The 21,026-nt window shown below is 34.8% G+C and overlaps 1 protein-coding gene across 5 annotated transcripts; it reads right to left on the bottom strand.

The window, feature by feature from the left end:
- Positions 1–3,490: 3,490 nt before the first annotated feature.
- LOC133800882 (uncharacterized) lies at positions 3,491–9,997 on the bottom strand. Of its 5 annotated transcripts, XM_062238974.1 has the most exons (12): positions 9,864–9,997; positions 8,563–8,755; positions 8,133–8,314; positions 7,196–7,996; positions 7,018–7,095; positions 6,305–6,394; positions 6,073–6,190; positions 5,781–5,980; positions 5,286–5,362; positions 4,680–4,781; positions 4,091–4,277; positions 3,491–3,961 (listed from the first exon to the last, which is right to left on the bottom strand). In XM_062238974.1, exons 2-12 carry the CDS (start codon positions 8,735–8,737, stop codon positions 3,845–3,847), a joined length of 2,127 nt encoding a protein of 708 aa, XP_062094958.1. In that variant the 5' UTR covers positions 8,738–8,755; positions 9,864–9,997; the 3' UTR covers positions 3,491–3,844. The 5 variants fall into 5 exon arrangements, with proteins under 5 accessions (XP_062094958.1, XP_062094955.1, XP_062094956.1 ...); XM_062238971.1 differs by having other exon boundaries at positions 6,073–6,394; XM_062238972.1 differs by having other exon boundaries at positions 6,073–6,394; positions 8,563–8,738; positions 9,864–9,980.
- Positions 9,998–21,026: the final 11,029 nt, after the last annotated feature.

Raw genomic sequence — 21,026 nt, 5'->3', positions numbered from 1 at the left:
AGCAAATTTTCAGTACGACCCATCCTCTCCTTCACCACGTAATTTCAACACTTACACCTCTGCCCCCATCTTGCCCTCTCCTCCTTTGCCATCTCACCCAACCCTCCCTTCTACTATCACTGACCCCAACTGGTATATGGATTCAGGCGCCTCTCACCACTTCACACCTGACCTTAACTTGCTCGACTCTGCATCTCCTAATCATGGGCCCAATCAGGTAATTGTTGGTAATGGTAAGACATCTATCATATCTCACATTGGCTCTGCTTCTCTTCCTGCCTATAACTCTATTCTTAAACTTCACCATGTTTATCATTTACCTTCTCTTGCCAAAAATTTGCTCAATGTTTTTAAACTTTGTCAAGATAACCACGCTTACATTGAATTTTATCCCTCTTTTTTTTTTTTGGTTAAACATTAGGTCACAAAAAATCTCCTGCTCACGAGACGGCTTGATAATGGCTTGTATCGTGTTTGTCCTCCTATCTCCAATGCTCGTTCTACATCTGCTCCTCAGCTTCATCTCACAGTCTCTAATCCTTCCAACTTGTGGCACTATCGTTTGGGCCATCCCTCCAAAGATGTTGTTCAGTTTCTTCTTTCTTCTTGCAATTTGTCTAATGTTAAATCTTCCTGTATGGACTTTTGTTCTTCTTGTCAATTGGCTGAGTCCCATAGACTGCTTTTTCAACATTCTGTATCTCGGGCTTCCTGCCCCTTTGCTTTAATACATACTGATCTTTGGGGGCCTTCTCCTGTTGCTTCTGTTCCTGGTGTTAAATATTTCATTCTTTTTATTGATGATTATTCCCATTTTTGTTGGTTTTATCTGTTAAAATCCAAGGATGAGGCATATTCTGCCTTCTTGCATTTCAAAACACTTGTTCAAACTCAAATTAATGTCGTTATTAAATCTGTACGCTCTGACTGGGGTGGTGAATTCCGCTCTCTCTCTCGTTTTTTTCCTCTCAGGGTATTCACCATGAACTTTCCTGTCCTTACACACCATAGCAAAATGGTCGCGTTGAGCGTAAGAATCGTCATGTTGTCGAAACCGGTTTGACGTTGCTTGCTCTTTCATCCATGCCACTCAAATTTTGGCCTTATGCTTTTAACACAACTGTTTACTTGATCAACCGGTTGCCCACTCGTCTTTTTGGTCGCGTTTCCCCATATCAAATTCTATATGCCAAATCTCCATCATACACTCACCTCAAAACCTTTGGTTGCCAATGTTTTCCTTTCCTTCGTCCCTATACTTCTCACAAATTGGAATTTCGCTCTCGCCCTTGTGTTTTTCTGGGTTACAACAGCTATCATAAGGGCTATCTTTGCATTCAACTTGAGACTGCCCGTCTCTATGTCACTCACCATGTTGTTTTTAATGAAACTTGTTTTCCTTTTTCTCACTCTACATCCTCTCTTTCTGCCTCTCAGCCCTCTGTCCCTATAATTTCTTCTTTTCCATTTCTTGGTTCTTCTTATTCCCATCGGCCACCTATACCACCTATTTTGTCCCCTCATTCCTCTCTCTTATCTACTCACGCTTCTCCTCTGCCTTCTGTGCGTTCCTCTTCTTGTTCACGTCCTTCTATCTCTTTGCCTTCTCCTTCCACTTCCCCTCTGTCTATTCCCTTAGCTGATCTTCCTCACTCTTGTTGTTCCAACTTCCATTACCACAGTTAACGATCATCCCATAGTAACGAGATCTAAGTCTGGCATAGTTAACCCCGTGTGTTTTTTAGTGGGACTGTAGGTACACCTTCTGAGCCATCTTCTTTTACCGAGGCCCACAAAGATCCTCGCTGGCAAGTTGTTATGGCTACTGAATTTGCTGCATTACAATCTCAAAATACTTGGTCTTTAGTGCCTCCACCTTTGGGATCTGGCATTGTGGGTTGCAAATGGGTCTATCTTATTAAACTTTGCCCCGATGGTTTTGTGGATAGGTTTAAAGCTTGTTTGGTTGCGCAGGGTTATCACCAAACCGCTGGTCTCGACTTTCATGAGACTTTCAGTCCGGTTATTAAGCCTACTACTATCAGACTTGTTCTAAGTGTGGCTGTCTCTCATGGTTGGCCTATTCGCCAGATTCATATTCAAAATTCTTTCCTTCACGTCAATCTATTGGAAGATGTCTATATGTCTCAACCGCAAGGATTTGTTGACCTTACTCACCCACGCCATGTCTGTAAGCTCCAGAAGTCTCTTTACGGTCTTAAGCAATCACCACAGGCGTGGTTCACCAAATTGAGTTATGCTCTTCTACAATGGGGATTTCATGCTTCCAAGGCTGATACCTCCATGTTCACCTACCATTCAGCTGCCCAAACTCTTGTCATTTTGGTGTATGTTGATGATATCATCATCACAAGCTCTTCCTCAGAGCTCATCTCTCAACTTCTTCTGTTCTTAAAAGGTCAGTTTGCTGTTAAGGATTTGGGTGCTCTGTATTATTTTTTGGGTGTCGAGTTGCATTCGTTTTCGGACTCTCTTCACCTCAGTCAGACAAAGTACATCCGCGACCTTCTTCTTAAGACTGGCACGTGTGACTCCAAACCTCTTCCTACTCCTTTGGCTCTTGGTTCTTTGTCATTACATGATGGTACATCTCTCCCTAATGCCACTGAGTACAGAAGCATTCTCGGTGCCTTACAGTATTGCACCATAACTCGTCCTGATATCTCTTTTGCTGTAAATAAGCTATGTCAGTTCATGCATGCACCCACTGATGTCCATTTTCAAGTTGTCAAGCGTGTTTTATGTTATCTACGTGGTACTGCTCATTATGGCCTCTCACTTCACTTGTCCTCTGAGCATTCACTAACCTGTTACACCGACGCTGATTGGGCTTCTTGCCCTGATGATAGGCGTAGCATTAGAGCCTATTGTATCTTTTTTGGGCCTAATATCATTTCTTGGAACTCTTCCAAACAAAAGGTGGTTTCTCGCTCTAGTACCGAGTCTGTGTATCGTGCTCTTGCCAACGGAGCTGCTGAGTTATCCTGGATTCAATCCATTTTATCTGAGTTGCGTGTTCCTTTGGCTGCCCCACCTGTGTTGTTCTGTGACAACATCAGTACATTAAGGCTGGCTTCTAATCCCGTTATACATTCCCGCAGCAAGCACGTTGAAATTGATCAACATTTTGTCCGTGACAAAGTTGCCAATCACGTCTTGACACTCACATGTTTCCTCCGCTGATCAGCTGGTAGATTATCTCACCAAACCTCTTGTCACTTCTCAGTTTTAGGAGCTTCGATCCAAACTCACCAAACCTTTGAGTTTGCGGGGATGTTAAGTCATAATTAATCTATGTAATTAGTTATATCTTTTATGTAATTAGTTATTTCCTTTACTCATTCACACTTTGGTGCTTGCACGTGTATATTCTTTCTGTTTGGCATTGGTACTGATGAGCTAAGGCTCTATATATGTATTCTTTACTGTTTTAGAAAAGATGAGAATACACAACATTTCTTCTACACAATTTTATCAGAAACTAATGCTTTGTATTCAAGATTGACTATGAAACGGTCCCTTTACAAACCAATGAAAAAAAATTAACAGGTCCATAATAGCCATTGCCTTTCAAAAACAACTAACTTCTTTCCTTTACCTTTTCTTCCAATCTATTCAAGATTGACTATGAAATGGTCCCTTTACAAACCGAAAAAAATAACAGGTCCATAATAGCCTTTTTTTAAAAAAAACTTTCTAATTTCTTTCCTTTATCTTTTCTTTCAATCTGACGATGTTAAACAAAATGACTGCACAAAATTTCTATTCAATGGCTGAATGGAAGCACCTTCCGCACACATTCAACGGTGTGGAATAACAAACTTCACGTAAATCCGGTGACGTCAAAAGGCGATAAAGCAATGGCTGAATGGAAGCACCTCTTACCAATGGCATTTCCGGATTCATGCCAACCCTTTTGTTCTTCTTTAAAACTCTCAATCTGTAAGAGATTACATACATATCAGTAGGTTAACCAAATTAAACTTGTCTTGTCTGTGCAATTTAGAGTACTCTTTAGGAAAAAGTTAGAAAAACAGAGAGATGAAAGCATTGGCATGATGTTACTTACTTCAGTTACTATATTGTAACCATCCTTCACCCCACCCATGACACAGATAGTCTCATTAACAACAGCAGCAGCTGAATATCCCCTAGGGTAGTTCATTGGTTCCCCAGTCATCCATGATCCAAGTCTTGGATCAAAAATTTCCACACTTGAAACCATAGAACTTCCATCATAACCTCCTAGAGCATACCTACAAAAGTTGAAGCTCAAGGTGTTATGTACTTGTTTAAGCCTAACACTTGATTTACCACTATTAAACTCAACAAAAAAAAATTCTACTCCAAATGATGGTTTGAGCTGTCCAAGCTTCCCTTGCATTATTTTATTGACCAGAAACTAAAATTTCTTTGATATTTAGTAGTCATTTGAGCACTGCTAAGTACTAAAAAGAGTATAAATCACTCATTTGAGAACTCTTCATCATGAAACATCTATATTTTCTTTAGTGGTTCCAAATTGAGATTTTCAATTATGATTAAAATCAAACATGCTGTATTGACATTCAATGAGATGCAACACCTCTTACACTCATGTTTAACGTCATGAAAAATCCAATATTGGAAAAAGAAAACGAGAACAATTATGATCTTACAATTTGTCTTTTAAAACCACCAAAGAGTGACAGCCCCTCTTAGTATCCATACTACAAATACTTCTCCAGGAGTGCTCTCTAGGGTCAAACCTTTCAGCAGACCTGAAATAGTAGAATTCTTTTTGTCAAGTACTTAAACAGATATGTCATAATACATATATTGTGTCTGTCCAAGTCTTCTAGACAAACTATTTTTCTCATTGAAAGACAAACAAAAGATGCACAAGAACCTTTTCCTTTCGTAGTTTTATACTTCTACAACATTTGATATAAATATTTATACACCATATATTTAGTATGATAGGATTAGACAACTAAAAAGACCAAAAATCCAATGCCTCCATCCAAAGGATAAATGAGATAAATATAGTTGATAATGCAAAATTGCACACAAATCAATCCTCTATAAAATATAAGACTTGTTTAGATAGATATATGAGGTAATGTGTATGTGTTGTGATGCAATTACATATAGTGACTGAACTACAGATCACTAAAACAGGCTTTTATAAGTGCCTGGGTGAGAATGGTGCATTTAGTTCATGAATGTAATACATAAATATTACAGGTTTATAAAATTGAGTGGAAACAGGTGTAACATCTCACTTTAAGTAATCTTTCCCATCGTATCCACCAACAGCATAAATGACACCATTGAGTTCAGCTGCAGCAAGAGCAAATCTCTGGAGCAGTAGAGGCAATAAAACAATGGAATCAATTGTTAAGCAAATAGTATTATCAAAACAAAATTACAAAAGGCAGAGAGTTGCACTTCAAAACAAAATTAATACTAAGATGTCCCGGAAACTTTTTCTTTTGTTCTTTTCTTCCCTATTACATTTTCAATATGTACACAGTTGGTCATTACGCATTTGATGCATTAGTTCAGTGGGATTTGAACCCCAGACCACTTCAGTGGTATTCACAATAATAACGTACTATTCTAGGAAAACTGAACGTCCCATTTCTTTAAATCCTAGCACAATTTATGGAAATAGTCTTGAATTTCTATTACCTGATTGTCACGCACATATGAATCTTAGTTGCTAAATCTATTTAAGGAAACATGAAGCTTAAATCAAATTAACTCTCTAAGTTTACCTTTTGCAGCATTGACCGTGCAAGCATCCATCTTCCAATATCTAAATCAAGCATTTCGACACTTGAAAAGCTCTCAACACCATTCCCACCACCCATTGCAAATATTTTGTCCTTCACTCTAGCTCCAGCTAAGCTTCCTTTTCTGTTGTTCAAAGAAGGGCATAATGTCCACTGGTCTTTATCTGGGCTGTAAGATTCAACTTCACCAATGAAAAAAAAAACAGAAGAGTTAAATGAACTGTCAGGATATATATGTGTATTGAGAAACTAAACTTATTGTGGTGACACATACCTGTGTCATACCAAATTTGACCATTTCCACCACCAATTGCATAAAGCTCACCATTTAGCTGTGCAACTGAAGCGTATGAACGAGCATAATTCATTGGTCTGAGAGGCTTCAGATAATTCTGAGAAGGATAGTATGAATCAAAGGTTGACAACCATGATTCACCATCATAACCCCCCAATAAAAATATTGACTCATTAGGATCCAAATTCAGGTCATCAAATGATTCAATAACCTTGTCGTCATCAAGCACCCTGGAGAGATTAGATTCAGAGTCTGAACTGAGCTGTTTTTTTAAAAGTTGAATTTCTGTTTCTGCTCGCACCTAAAATGCAGGGCAAAGGAGTCCATTAATTGGACAACCATTCAAAAAGGGCAACAGATGGCAATACTAAAGCGCCATTGATTGTTAGCGATTTAATTATTAGCCAAAGAAAAGTTCCCCATGTATAGAACTACAATAAGGATACATGTTCAGCCATACAATTTTCTGGTTATGACTTGTTATATAGTAATGACCATATTATTATATAATAACTATAAATTTATAAGTTCCACAACCAATTTTTGATAAGCAAATTACCCACTGTTAAACCCAACTTTTCAAAATTTATAAATGGAGGTTATACAACAAAGAACCCAGTTATACAGGAACAAAGAGTGCATACAGAACAAATGCAAAAAACACCCACTATCAGCAAAAAAAACGACAACATAACATTTGACCATTTTCCAACTATAAATTCCAGCCTTGTTTGCACTTTAGAAAAAAAAAAAAAAAGATTATAGAATGGTTCTGCTCATCACATGATTCAATTCAAGTCAATCCAAACAAATTATTCCTTAACCTGCAATACATGACTAAATGCACCTATGAAAGACACAAGAAAACAAAACAATCAAAAAATAATAAACACACGTATAGGAATTGTATCAACTATCAAATACCAGCTTCTGTTGGAGAAGACCCATTCTCTGAATTTGTTCTGTTTTAAAAGCCTTTAGCTCTTCCACCTCATGAATTAACTATGCATACATACGTGACAATATCAGAACACTTGTAATAAAAGAAAGGCACAAGAGATATTTCCAAACAGAAAGTATGAAATACCGAGATAGAGACCACCTGAGTTATAATGGATTGATACTTTGGTGATGAACCAGAATTCTGCTCATTATTATCTTCTGCACCCAATGGTTCCCCAGGATATCCCTTGTCCTTCAAGGAATTATTATTATTATTATTATTATTATTATTATTATCAGAAGCATATTCTGCATCACCCATCTCCAAGTGTGTGCCATTTGTTACATCAGTATCCTGTGTATCAGATGTCAGAGACAAGTCTTGATGTCCATTATTAACTTCCTGTTTAAAAGCCAATTGCTTCAGTTCTGTGCATAGGAGATCTTCCTCCTCTCCATGAACAACTCTTACATTAAATTGAGCTTCCAATGATTGGTTTTCTCCATCAAAGGATGACAAAACATCAGTAGAACCTGATCTCTGACTTGATTGATCTGAGTGCTGAGTCGCTAGAGGAAGTGGTGGAAATTCTTCATCTCTAGTGTCACGAGAAGAGCTTGCTGGGACATTACTACTCCACTTCACTGTATTCTGTAGTGCTAATGTACCTGGAACAACCGCTTGCTTGTCCACTAGAGCAAGTGGTGAAAACTCTGTACTTTCCTTTCTAGTGTCACGAGAATAACTGGCTGGAAAATTAATACTCCACTTCATTGTATTCTGCAGTATTGGTGTACCTGGAGCAACTGCTAAAGTAGCCAACAAACTCATCAGCTTATTTGCTTGAGCATGGTCAAGCTCAAACCAGAAATGTTGTTGGCTGTAGTAGTTGTCTCCAATAATCTGTTTAAACTGACTTTCAGCCAGTGGCTGGCATTGTAATCGAACACGAATCTGAACCTAAATAAGAAAAAAAAACAATATCAATACATATGACTGCAACTAAAAGATAAATATTTTCTGCCATCCACAAGAAGGTGTCTTACATAAATTTATCTCAGACACATAGACCAGTGAGTGAAATTTGATATAATACCTGTGCGGGATACATTGTCCTCTCTGAACCATCAGTGGTCCACCCATATGGGTTGATATTCATTTGACCAGGGCATGCAGCCTCAAAGATCCCATGGAGTTTCCTATCACTGTAGTTGAACAGAAAAAGTGGCAACCCAGGATCAATATTCTTTACATATGAAAAGTGATGAGGTGGCAAACCTGAAAGGAAAAAAATAAATATATCTCACTAATTATTGACATCAAATAATAAACAAAATAATGAATGAACAATATCCTTCCACAAAGAAATAACACAATTTACTTAAAAATGCAGATAACTACCATCAAAACTATTTTGGGAGCTCATTAGGAAAGACGGTGTGATCATGGAAAGCCTTAAGTCTGAAAACCAAATGTAAAGCTGCCAACACCAAGAAGTACACATGCAATTAAGTAAGATCACTAACCAAAGAGTTGTTTAAGAAGACATTCCTTTATTGTGCTATTCTTGCAACCAAATATGACGCCACCAAGTTGACTCTTGCTCAAATTTCTTGCAGTTAAAGAGCTGGGAGCTTTGGTGGGAGAAGGCATTGTGCTTCCATCAGTAAAAGAAGACTGTACTTTCTTCCAGCTCCCCATTCTATGATCCAAACAGGACTGGACATAAGTATATATCATCAATCAGAATCTTAAACAAAGTCTTGTGATATAATCTAAGCAATATAGTCATGAACGAAGTGGAAATTTACCTTCTTCAAATTTATACAAGTGAAACATTTCTACAACAGATGCATACTATAACTAATGCTCTTAATATTTGCACTAGCAGTTTCAACATGAGAAGAAGAGGTAAACTTCAGGAGAAAATAGTTTATACATATATATTACGCTCGAATAGGAACTAGCATTGTGGAATCAAGACAGGAAGAAAGCTGTCATCTACCATTGCATTACCTTAACAAATATAAATTAGCTTCATATGAAAGAAAGATGGAAAGAAAATATATGCGACAACAAATATAATAAAACAAAATAGTAACTACCATATGGTTACTTGCAATTAGTTAATAACAGGATATAGGGCAATTTTGATTAAGTTGAGTACAAGAAGTGCGAGTTACAAACATATGGCTACAAATCAGTTAAGTTACCAATATTTTATCAAGAACAGTATAATTGGAAGAAAAAAAATCCAAAAAAATAAACAGTAACAACAAGTTAATAGGTTTTCCTTGATGAGTATCCATAGAAGCAAAATCCATTGACGTTATTCAAAAGAAGCACTGAAATTTTCGTTCTTTTAGTTTAATGTCAAGGGGCAATAAAGATTGAACAACACAGTCACACGAATGATCTTTATCAGCAATGATCATTGTTATTCCCTAGCCCTTACCCAGTTGGGAAAAAACACCATAAAAGTACCAAGTAACTTAAAATAAGTGTTCATTGCCCAGATAAAAACATAAGAGATCAAAGATGATCGCTGTGGTTATCGAATATCTAATGAAACGAAACGAAAGCAGAAAAATGCAGCCAATCGAGAGTCAAATGTCACATAACTCTGCAAAAGAAAATTCAGTGGAAACCCTAGAAAATCCATTAGAATCTGCAACTTAGAATCTACCATGAAAAGAGAAAAAGGTACCAACTTTATGATATGAGGAAATGAAAAAGAAGAGTGAATGTAATGGAAAGAAAGGCCATTGTTAGTGCATTAGATAGTTCGACGGTAAGAAATTTAGAGAGAGAAAAAAAAAAGCCATACTTGTACGGTTTACTGCTGCAACTGAACAGCGAAATGACTCTTCTTGCCTTTGCCTGAGAAAACCAAGCAAAAGCGCGAAATGGTTTGTGTGCAGTTATGCGACGCTATTATATAATACCAAGAAAAAAAGACGATTGGAACAGTGCGCTACTCGGTACACTTTAGCAAATCTCAGTAAAAAGAAAAATCATTTCTCTACTTGCCACGTGGCATGTGTGCTCTCCTTGGCTTTTTTTTTTTTTTTTTTTTTTTAAGAAATGAAAATACCAAATAAGTACAAACATTTCATACATTTTACATGAAAATTTGCTAGTTTTAATGGTATGGTGCAAAACATGGTTAAGGGTATGGTCAAAACCATGTGGATTTTTGTTATAAAAAAAGAAAAAAAAAACAAATTAGTACCCAACATCTCATATAGTTTACATGGGAAATTGCTACTTGTAATGGTATGGTACAAAGCTATGGCCAAAAACATGTGGATTTTTTTTTCTTTTCTATATACACATTTTTTTCTTTTCCCACTTTTATGTTTTTTAATAGACTAGGTTAGTGGTGGGCTTTTCATTTAGAAACTTTACACTAATATGGTAATAAATCAACATAATTACAAACCATGTATGAAGAACATAATATTAGCCAAAATAATTGAAATAATATCACATTCTTACCATTTTACACATTAAAAATTAAATATCACTTAACATTTATGTTGACACCATTTTTCGTCAACTTGAGAACATAAGAGCATAGATTCAAGAATAAAAATTCGATAAAATAAATAACATCATATTTTATAGTGGTTCGGCCCCAAAAAGATGACTTACGTTCACTTTGTCACTTTTATTGATATTTAAGTTTGAAGAACCATAGTTTTCAGCGAACTTACGTTGCCTGTTGTTCTACACTCCTCCTTCATTTTACATAAGAACTTTTTATACAAGAATGAAATTTCAACATTACCAATTGTCTCCCCCATTTCTATCTTATCTCCTCTTATTTATAGTGAAGAGTTTAGGGTTACATATAAATCATGGGCCTAAGCCATTGGACTTGGCTTGTAAATAATACATACAATATTATAATAACACAAATATAATTGTATTTTGATAAATGACGACTCTGTCATCTGTTGTTGATTCTGTTAGCGTAGATAGTCTATCTTGAACGAATATGCATAAAATAACCAAGAGACACGAACATATGCCTCTGTTAGCGAATTACCACCTTCTTGAGCAAACTGAAGAATATGACTAGGCAACCAAACCCCTTCTGTTAGCGTTTAGTAGTTTACTTTGTACTTTGTGAGAACAAGAATGCAATTACTCAAGGCTCTGCGACCAGGCATCTCTGTTAGCGTCCTATAGGCACTCATGAACGAACAGGAACACGAGTATGTTACTAGGCGACCATAATCTTCCTGTTAGCGTGTAATGGCTTGCCTTGTGCGAACATAGGTAGAAGAACTTGTCTTGTGCGAACAAGGGTAGAAGAACTTATTTGTTAGTACATGATGACTTGATATAAGCGAACATGCACACTATACTTGCCGGTTAGCGCATGCATGCCATGCTTATGAGAACAAGCATGCTATAAGTTTTGTTCATCTTTCCTTTGAGGGAAATAACTAGCAGGTCCGAGATCATTAATATTGTTATTCTTTGACACATCATCTTGCCCAAAAAATAGGTATAACATTATTAAATATAATTTATTATTTGATCAAATCGTTTTTTTTTTAAAGTGTTTAACTGGCCTATTTCATACACTTCAAGCTGACCAATGGAAGAATAAAACTTGCTAGAAAAAAAAAGGCCTCTTGAGTACAGTGAAGAAGAAAGTGGTAAGATCAAACTATTTGGGTACCAATTTGTATCTTTACATCCAACTAATCATTCAATTTTTGTTTTATCAACCATAATGAATATATTTTTCTATGCTTCAATATAGGCTACAGCCAAATGATAAAAAAAAAATCTCATTGGAGAGGATACCAAATAATTTGTATGAGTTGAAATTGTTATATGTGTCATTGGATTTTGGATTTTGGATTTTGATTGTAAATGTGTAACAAACATGTTTTTGTAAATCTGTAAGGGAAATTTCATGTTATATGCATAATAATTTAGTAAAATTTTTTAATATACCACCATAACTTACTATCCCAAATATATGACAATTTTAATTTTTAGACAAAAATACCCCTAACATCGAAATTGCATCGTTTGTCAAGCTTTCATGATTGCATCGAAATAGCATCAATGTACCATCGATTTGGCATCGAAACACCATCGGCATCGATGTACTATCGATTTTGCATCGAATTTGCATCGAAATTGCATCGTTTGGGATAATAATAAAGTTTTCATGATTACATCGAAATAGCATCGATGTACCATCGATTTTGCATCAAAATTGCATCGAAAAAGCATCGTTTGGGATAATAATCAAGTTTTCACGATTGCATCGACATTGCATTGATGTACCATCAATTTGGCATCGAAACACCATCGACATCGATGTATCATTGATTTTGCATCGAAAAAGCATCGTTTGGGATAATAATCAAGTTTTCATGATTACATCGAAATAGCATCGATTTGGCATCGAAACACCATCGACTTTGATGTACCATCGATTTTGCATCGAACTTGCATCGAAAAAGCATCGTTTGGGATAATAATCAAGTTTTCATGATTGCATCGAAATAACATTGATGTACCATCGATTTGGCATCGAAACACCATCGGCATCGATGTACCATCGATTTTTCATTGATGCTATTTCGATGCAATCATGAAAACTTGATTATTATCCCAAATGATGTTGTTTCGATGCAAAATCGATGGTACATCGATGCCGATGGTACATCGATGCCAAATCGATGGTACATCGATGCTATTTCGATGCAATCATGAAAACTTGATTATTATCCCAAACGATGCTTTTTCGATGCAATTTCGATAGTACATCGATGCCGATGGTGTTTCGATGCCAAATCGATGGTACATCGATGTTATTTCGATGCATTCATGACAACTTTATTATTATCCCAAACGATGCTTTTTTGATGCAATTTCGATGCAAAATCGATGGTACATCGATGCCGATGGTGTTTCGATGGTACATCGATGCTATTTCGATGCAATCATGAAAACTTTATTATTATCCCAAACGATGTTTTTTCGATGCAATTTCGATGTTAGGGGTATTTTTGTCTAAAAAATTGAAATTGTCATATATTTGGGATAGTAAATTATGGTGGCATATTAAAAAAATTTACTAAGTTATTATGCATATAATATGAAATTTCCCATCTGTAATCACTTTTGAATTTTGTTTTCTTCAAGTAGAGATGAATATAAATAATATGATGAACATTAGATTTAGGTTTTGATTTAACCATTTTATTAATTTTAAATTTGAATATTAGAAGGAAAATTTGAGTTTGTGTGCTTGAAGAGGTCTCTTATAACAAAAAAATACAATCCTATGTACACATGACATTTTCATTTTATTATTTTTCTTGTTTCCAAAAATGTCCCTCCCATTATATCTTTGATATCTTTCTCTAGATTTCCCCACTTTTCTCCTTTTTCTACACTCATGGTCGACGCACCTCCATCACCACCCACCCACCTCTATTTTTTTTCTTTTGAGATTTCCCTTATCTCTTTCTCTCTTTCCCCCTCCATTTCTTATCTCTCTTTCCCGCTCCATTTATCTTCTCTCTTAAAGTATCCATGGGGGCTAAAAAAGAAATATCTCATGATAGTTTTTGATGATTTGAAACTTAAACCCACTAAAATTCAATCAAGACACAAATTTATGTATTTCAAATGTATTTGGGTATGATTTTTTTGGTTTTTTCTGCAATTTTTTTTCTTTAGTTTATTTTTTTGTAATTTTTTTTATATCTGAAACATTAAAATTTGTAGAAAATTTGATGCACCTTGATGTACCCTAAAAAATCATAATTTTCATGAAAAACTCGATTCACCTCGATACACATTGATGTAGCTCGATGAAACTCGATGCAATTCATTGAAAATATAAAACTTTTCACTCGGGTGTCCGTTTGATGTATTTTTTTAATTTAGGTATTTTTTCGAGATCTACACGTTTCAGATGTGTATATACACATTTGGAAAGTTAAAATCTTGAAAACACCCAAAAAATCAAAACAATACCCCAATTTGTTTTTCAAAATTGGGTATTTTTTCAACCTTTAAACTTCCCAATGTGTATGTACACTTCTCAAACGAGTCGATCTCGAAAAAAAATACCAAAATAAAAAAAATCACCTCAAGCGAACACCCAAGTGAAAAGTTATGCCATTTCAAATTATTGCATCGAGTTTCCTCAAGGTACATTGATGCCTAGCTCGATGGGGCCTTAAAATCATGAATTTCATGATAAAACTCGATGTTATGCACCTTGATGAAACTCGATGCAATAATTTGAAAGTGTGTAACTTTTCATTTGGGTTTTTGTTTGAGGTGATTTTTTTTTAATTTTGGTAATTTTTCGAGATCGACACGTTTGAGATGTGTACATACACATTGAGAAGTTTATAGTTGAAAACATACCAAACTTTTTAAAAAAAATTGGGGTATTGTTTTGAACTTTGGCGTGTTTTCAACCTTTAAACTTCCCAAATGTGTATGTACACATCTCAAACGTGTAGATCTCGAAAAAATACCGAAATTTAAAAGTAAAAAAAATCACCTCAAACGGACACCCGAGTGAAAAGTTATGCACTTACAATGAATTGCATCAAGTTTCATCGAGGTGCATTGAATTTTTCATGAAAATCATGATTTTTAAGGGCCTATTGAGCTTGGCATCAAGGTACAACGAGGTGCATTAAGTTTTATTATGAAATTCATGATTTTAAGGCCCCATTGAGGTGCGAGTTGGGCCTCGATGCACCTCGATGAATCTTGGTCTATGAAAATTAACACGCAAGTATACGTGGTCGAATCAAGTAATATATGATAAGTAGAGTGTCGATCCCACGAAGACAGTTTTCCAAATACCACTAATTGTTCTCTAACTTTCTATTTGGTGGATTAAAATTATGATGAAAAGAATAAAATTAAAGTGAAAACTCTAACTTATGAACAGAATTTAAATAACTAGAAACAACACAATGAATCAACTAATAAAAAATCAATAATAAAAAGCCTAGGAATTAATTTCATCAACTATTCATTCTATTAATTTTAATAATTAATTCTAAATCTCTTCTTACACTACAAGAAATTCGCCATTTACCTACTAATTTTTTACCTACGAATATTTATTGCTAGATAAATATGGTTTTTACCTACGATTATATTTTCGTAGCAATTATTGGTAGGGGATTCTCCAATAAAACGGGTGGGGTTATAAATTTTATTATTATCTACCATTAGTAATCGTAGGTAAAAGATTTACCTACGATTATGTTTGGAGGGAAATCTTTTGCTGATTCCCGCTTATTTTTCCCTCCAATTTTTACATAATAATAATAATAAAAAACACGTGGCTGCTGACATGTGAGAAATCTAGTGACATGTCAAGTGAGTAATACACGTGGATGTATTACTAAGTGACTCATGACACGAACATTATATTTAAAAAAAATTAATTTTAATTTAATTATTATTAATTTTTAATTAATAAATATTTTTTTATATAAACCTAATTCTATTATAACCCTAACCTAACACTAACTCTCATATCTACTCTCTGCCGCCTCCCACATGTGCCCTCGTCTTCCCCTTCTCTGACTGCCTCTCTTCCCCATTTCCGATTCCCTCTCAACAGATCCCTCCCATTTCAGACCCCCTCTCCCAAGATAGCTCTCTTTTCGGGCTCCCTCTCATACACGTGTACGTTTGCTTCAATCTCTGAGGCACTGCCATTTTTCTTCGAATCTCCGAGCCGCCACCATCGTCCTCTGAATCCCTAAGCCGCTGCCACTTTTCTTCAAATTTCTGAGCCCCCACCATTGTCCTCTGAATCACTGAGCCGTTGCCTACTGGTTTTCGCCTTCATCTATGTTGCCTCACTTCAACAAAGCTTGGAGCTACTGCCTCATTCCAGAAATTAGTGAGTGACTGCCTCTTTCGAGAACAATATGAGCCACCGCCATCATTCCACGACTCTTGTGAGCTTGATCGAATCCTTCGACGATCTGAGCCATCGCCATTGTTTTACGCCTCTCTCAACCTTTGTTGGTTAAAGCTCTGTAAACCATAAACCTTTCTTAGCCTCTCTAATTTTTTTTATTTGATTAAAATTGTTTCTATTGGCTTTGTGATTTCATGAAGATTATGTTGGCTTTGCTCTGATTACTGTTAGTATTTTAGGTGTATTGATTCATTAGGTTTTGATTTGTTTAGAGGACTTGTGATTTCAGGTTGGTTTCATTTGCTTTAAGAATTTTTGGTTGGTGCTGGTGGCTTTGAGTTTTCATATTAAGCTTGGTGGGCCTTCGATTTTTGGATTAGGCTTGGTTGCTTTAAGATTTTTGAACTGGTGGCTTGGAGGTAAATGTGTATGATTTTTGTTGATTAAATCCCCAACAATCTGAAGGATTGATGATGAATCATTGTTCTGAGGCATTTTGTTATATTTTTTTAAGGCGTTCTTATATATTATGTCTGATTTTGGCTATTATTAGAGTTGTGATTTTTTCTTATATATATATATATATTCAGATTTGGGTCATTATGTGTTTATAATCTGATTATTATTATGTTGGAGATTCTATATTAACTTTGAGATTAGTGACATTACAACTTTTGTTCTTCAATTGTAATTTGATTTTTGTTTTTACCATGATCGACTTTCTGGTTTGAATTATGTTCATCAGTAATTCATTTTGGCTTTGGATATTCTAGATTACAAGCTTGGTTTGATTATATATAGTAATGTTGTTTATTGTTATTTAATCTTAATTTGTTACTTTTTGTGACTATAATCTGGATTACAGCTTGATTGTGCCTAAAATACCATATTAGTTTTAGATTTAGTTTATTTTTGTGTTTCTAATCTGTTTTGTGTTTCTCTATGTTTATTTTGCAGTGTGTTATACTGCTTTGTTTTGTATATTTCCATGTTCATACTAAAAGACCAAAAGAGTTTCTTGCACATGGGAGTTTTGCAAGTTATTTCCTTAGAAAAAATATATTCTTGAAAATATAGAGATAAAACATCGATCCTTTTTTGTTGCTCTGGTTTGTTGTGTTTGAATCTAATCTAAATGTGTGCCTTTGGTTTACATGTCTGATTGGTTGATATATAAATAAATTGTTTCAATTCTAGAAACTAGAAACCATTCATAATTTTATTTTATTTTTCTATAGTTTCTAATCTATGTTTTTCTTTCTTTGATTTGATTTTTAAAATATTGTGGGTTCTATGTCCTTTCTAAATCAGTAACTTGTAACGTGTATGCTCTGGTTTCTTTGATTCTTTCTAACTTGTATAACTATTAGCAATTTTTTTAAGTTGTAAGTTAGTCACACTGAAATAGAAGTTTAAAGTTTATGTAAACAAACTAAGAATTGTTATTAGGGACTAGACCTTCATTTTGTAATGTTTGTTTTGTTTCTATTTTGTTTTGTTTTATTTGTGCCTTAGTGCCTCTCTGTTTTTGTTTTGGCTAGTCCTTGTTGACTTGTTTTTGTTTGTCATTTTGTTTTTGTTTGCTTTGGAAAATGGTTTATGTTCTATTTTGAAGATTAATGTGTATTTTAGTTATTTTGCCAATGATATTTGAATAATAAAGTATGATCAGTTTATGTTGGTGATTATGAGACTTGGTGTGCTCATATGTTTTTAATATATGTTGCTAACCAAGTGTTGTAAATGCCCATAAAAAGTCATATTAGTTTCTTTTTTCTGAAATCATTATGATGATTAAATTTGGGGATATTTTATTAGTTGTTTTTTGTAGCACCCTTGGCCTCTAGCTCTCTCCATTTATTGAGTCAATCTGCCTTAAGTTTTGAGGTATATTTGTATGATTATTATTGATTTAATCTCCACATGTCTGAAGGATTTATGATGAAAAATTCTCCCGAGGCTTTTTTTTATTTTCTAATTTTTTGAGATGGTTCTGAGATGTCTTTGTGAAGAATATGTGATTTGTTAAAGCTTGTAATTATTGTTGAATGCTTTGGGGAATTTCTGTTCTACTTTGATGTTCAAGAATTGAGTAGTTTTCTTGTTTTTTTGTTCACTGAGTCTATTTATTTATTTTTGTCTTATTTCAAAAGTTTTGCATTAATCTAAAAAATACCTTATTCATTTAGTTTGAGTGAATCTGGATTCAGATTCAGATTCTGGTTTGTTTGTTAGTTAATCTTAATCTGTCATTTTTTGTGTCTATAATCTGATTTTTAGTTTGTTAGTTAATTTAGGGTCTGGTTCTATTAACACATTTCACCAGCTATATTTTTATTTCTCTTTGCTTGTAGGTTCTGGTTCTGTTTTGAGGAATGAGTCTGTTTTAATATCTATATATGAAGGGATCTCTTTTGAGCTAGGATATGTTTTAGTATATTTTGTTTGGTAATTTGTTTCTGATATTTGTATTAAGATTTAGTGTTGCTCTTTGGCTGTAGGGTCTGGTTATGTGTCTATAATCTGATTTTTAGTTTGTTTGTTAGTTTGTGGATTTATGCCATTGTTACATTGAATTTATTTTGCCTATGATGTTCAAGAATAAGTGTACTTATTTTATGTTGGTGATTATGAGATTTGATGTGCTCATATATTTGTTTTTAATATATGTTGTTGTGTCAAGTGTCATAAACGCCCATAATAATAAGTCACATATTTTCTGAAATCCTTATGATGATTAAATTGGGGATATTTATTGTGTTGAAATTAAACTCTCCACCTCTGCCACAAGCATCCAATCTAACTCTTTACTCTGATTCGAGACCACCAAACATTCAAAGGTATTCAATATGTTGCTTATCATGATGGAGAGTGGGAAGAGCCTTTCTTATTGACAAGTTATTTGATTTCCTTTTGCATATGATGACATTTCTCTAATTGGGACTTGGTTTTTAGTTTGTGCAGTTGGAGAAACGGTGGGGAAGTTACAGTTCAGAAGACTAAGAACATGAAGAAATAAAACCAAAACTGGTTACATTGGCAAAGGAAAAGAAAGAGAGACGTTTGATTTAAAGTTGAGAATTAGGGAGATTCTTTGTATTTACAAAGATTTATTATACTATTCATTTTTAATTTGAGAATTTATATTATTGTAACTTTGTATTTGTTTTTGAACTTCCATTTTTATGAAATTTCAAATTAATGTAATGTACATTATGTATATTTATTTTTATTGTTAGCTTTTATGAAAATTTTTAAATTATTAATATTGTAAAAAAAATAAAAAGTTGCTATTTACTTAAACATTAATAAAAATTTTATTCAACCTAACTAGAACAATTCATGTATTTAATCCATAAAAAAATCATGTAGACCAATGAGAATATGCCATGTGGCCTAATGATCACGTGTCACATGACCCTTTGAGAGCACGCCACATGGCCCAATAGGTTACTGCCATATGTAAGAAAATGACCACTAAGTCATGTCACGTGCCACGTTGGATGACATGTCATCCTTTATCTGACACAATTGTTGCGTCAGGTGCCACGTTAGGTGCCACATCACTTGCCACGTATGATGCCACGTCAAACACTATCTCATGGCAGCTGACTCATTTTTGTGGGGCCCACGTAATTTTTATCTACCAATATACTAATCGTAGGTAATAATATCTTTCTCGACTAACTATTACCTACCAATAGGTTATTTGGTCAAAATATGTAGGTAAAGACATTTACCTACCAATGCAAAATTTTTACCCACAAATAATATCGGTAGGTAAAGGCCGAATTTCTTATAGTGTTACTATTCTAATAACAGGTTAATATAATCGATTCCTATTCTTTTTCAAGATATAAGATCTCAATCTATATGCAGGTTTTTTACATTTTTGTGATAAACTTGAACATATAGAAGGCATTAAACATGGAAACCTAATTACTACACAAGTCATACATGTACTTTCATCCAATATGCAACCTATGTCTATACAATGATAGCATATTCAATTCTCATATTTCGAATTTTGAATCAAAACCATTAAATTAAGTAAATAGTGATCAAGTATTTACTAGCATTAAACAAATATCATATATATTAGAATAGAGAAGAAGTATCAATAGAATATCATAATAAAATTAAATAAAAATCCCAGTGACTACATTAATCCCTAGATAAAATAAATTAGTTCATAGATAACATGATGGAAATAACATTCAAATAATTACTCATAGAAAATAATCTAAGGAATTCAGATGAAAAAAGAATCCAGAAAGTTAAAATCAGAAAAACAATCTAAAGCAGCAGTCTTTTCTAGATCTAGGGTTTTAAAAAATCAGAACTGCCTCCCAAAATCACAGAATAATGTTGCTTAAATAGTCTTCCAAGATTCCCAAGTGAAAAGACCATTTTGCCTTTCAAAAAGTGGTTCAAAATCTGAAAAACATGTTGACAGCGCTGTAGCGCCATGTCTTGAGCGTTGTAGCGCTATAGTCAGAATCAAATTTCCTCAAGAATTAGTGCACTAGCGTTGTAGCGCTCTTCATGCAGCGCTGGGGCGCTTATGTTTTGGTCTTGATAGCGCTGGCTTTGTAGCGCTGGGGCGCTACTTACAGATTCAACATAGGGCTGAGCATAAAATCCGAAAAATCGAAAAAACCGGATAAACCGACCATCCGAACACCGAAAAAACCAAAAACCGAAAAAACCGTCAACGGCGCAAACCACCACTGTTCGGTCGGTTTGGAAATATCGTCCGGACCAACCGAACGAACCGAAACCGACCGAGCACTATTATATATAATAATATAATATTATATAATTATTAATTAAAAAATAAATAAAATCTGTTTTTTTATTTTTACTAGGGCATCAGAGAAGAGTCTCTCTATCTCTTCCTTCTCTACGCACGGCGCACGTATACTCTCTCAGGTCTCAGCCCCCCTACTGTACTCATCCTTCCTCTCTGTCTCTCCTCCCTCCGGCGACTGCCCAAACGAACGGAACAGCCCAGCCCAGCCCAACCTCTTCCTCATCTCCTCCTCT

Source organism: Humulus lupulus, chromosome 9, assembly GCF_963169125.1.
Source record: "Humulus lupulus chromosome 9, drHumLupu1.1, whole genome shotgun sequence".
Taxonomy (NCBI): domain Eukaryota; kingdom Viridiplantae; phylum Streptophyta; class Magnoliopsida; order Rosales; family Cannabaceae; genus Humulus; species Humulus lupulus.
Note: the sequence above shows the minus strand (reverse complement) of the source record. Positions and strands in the feature narration are given on the sequence as shown.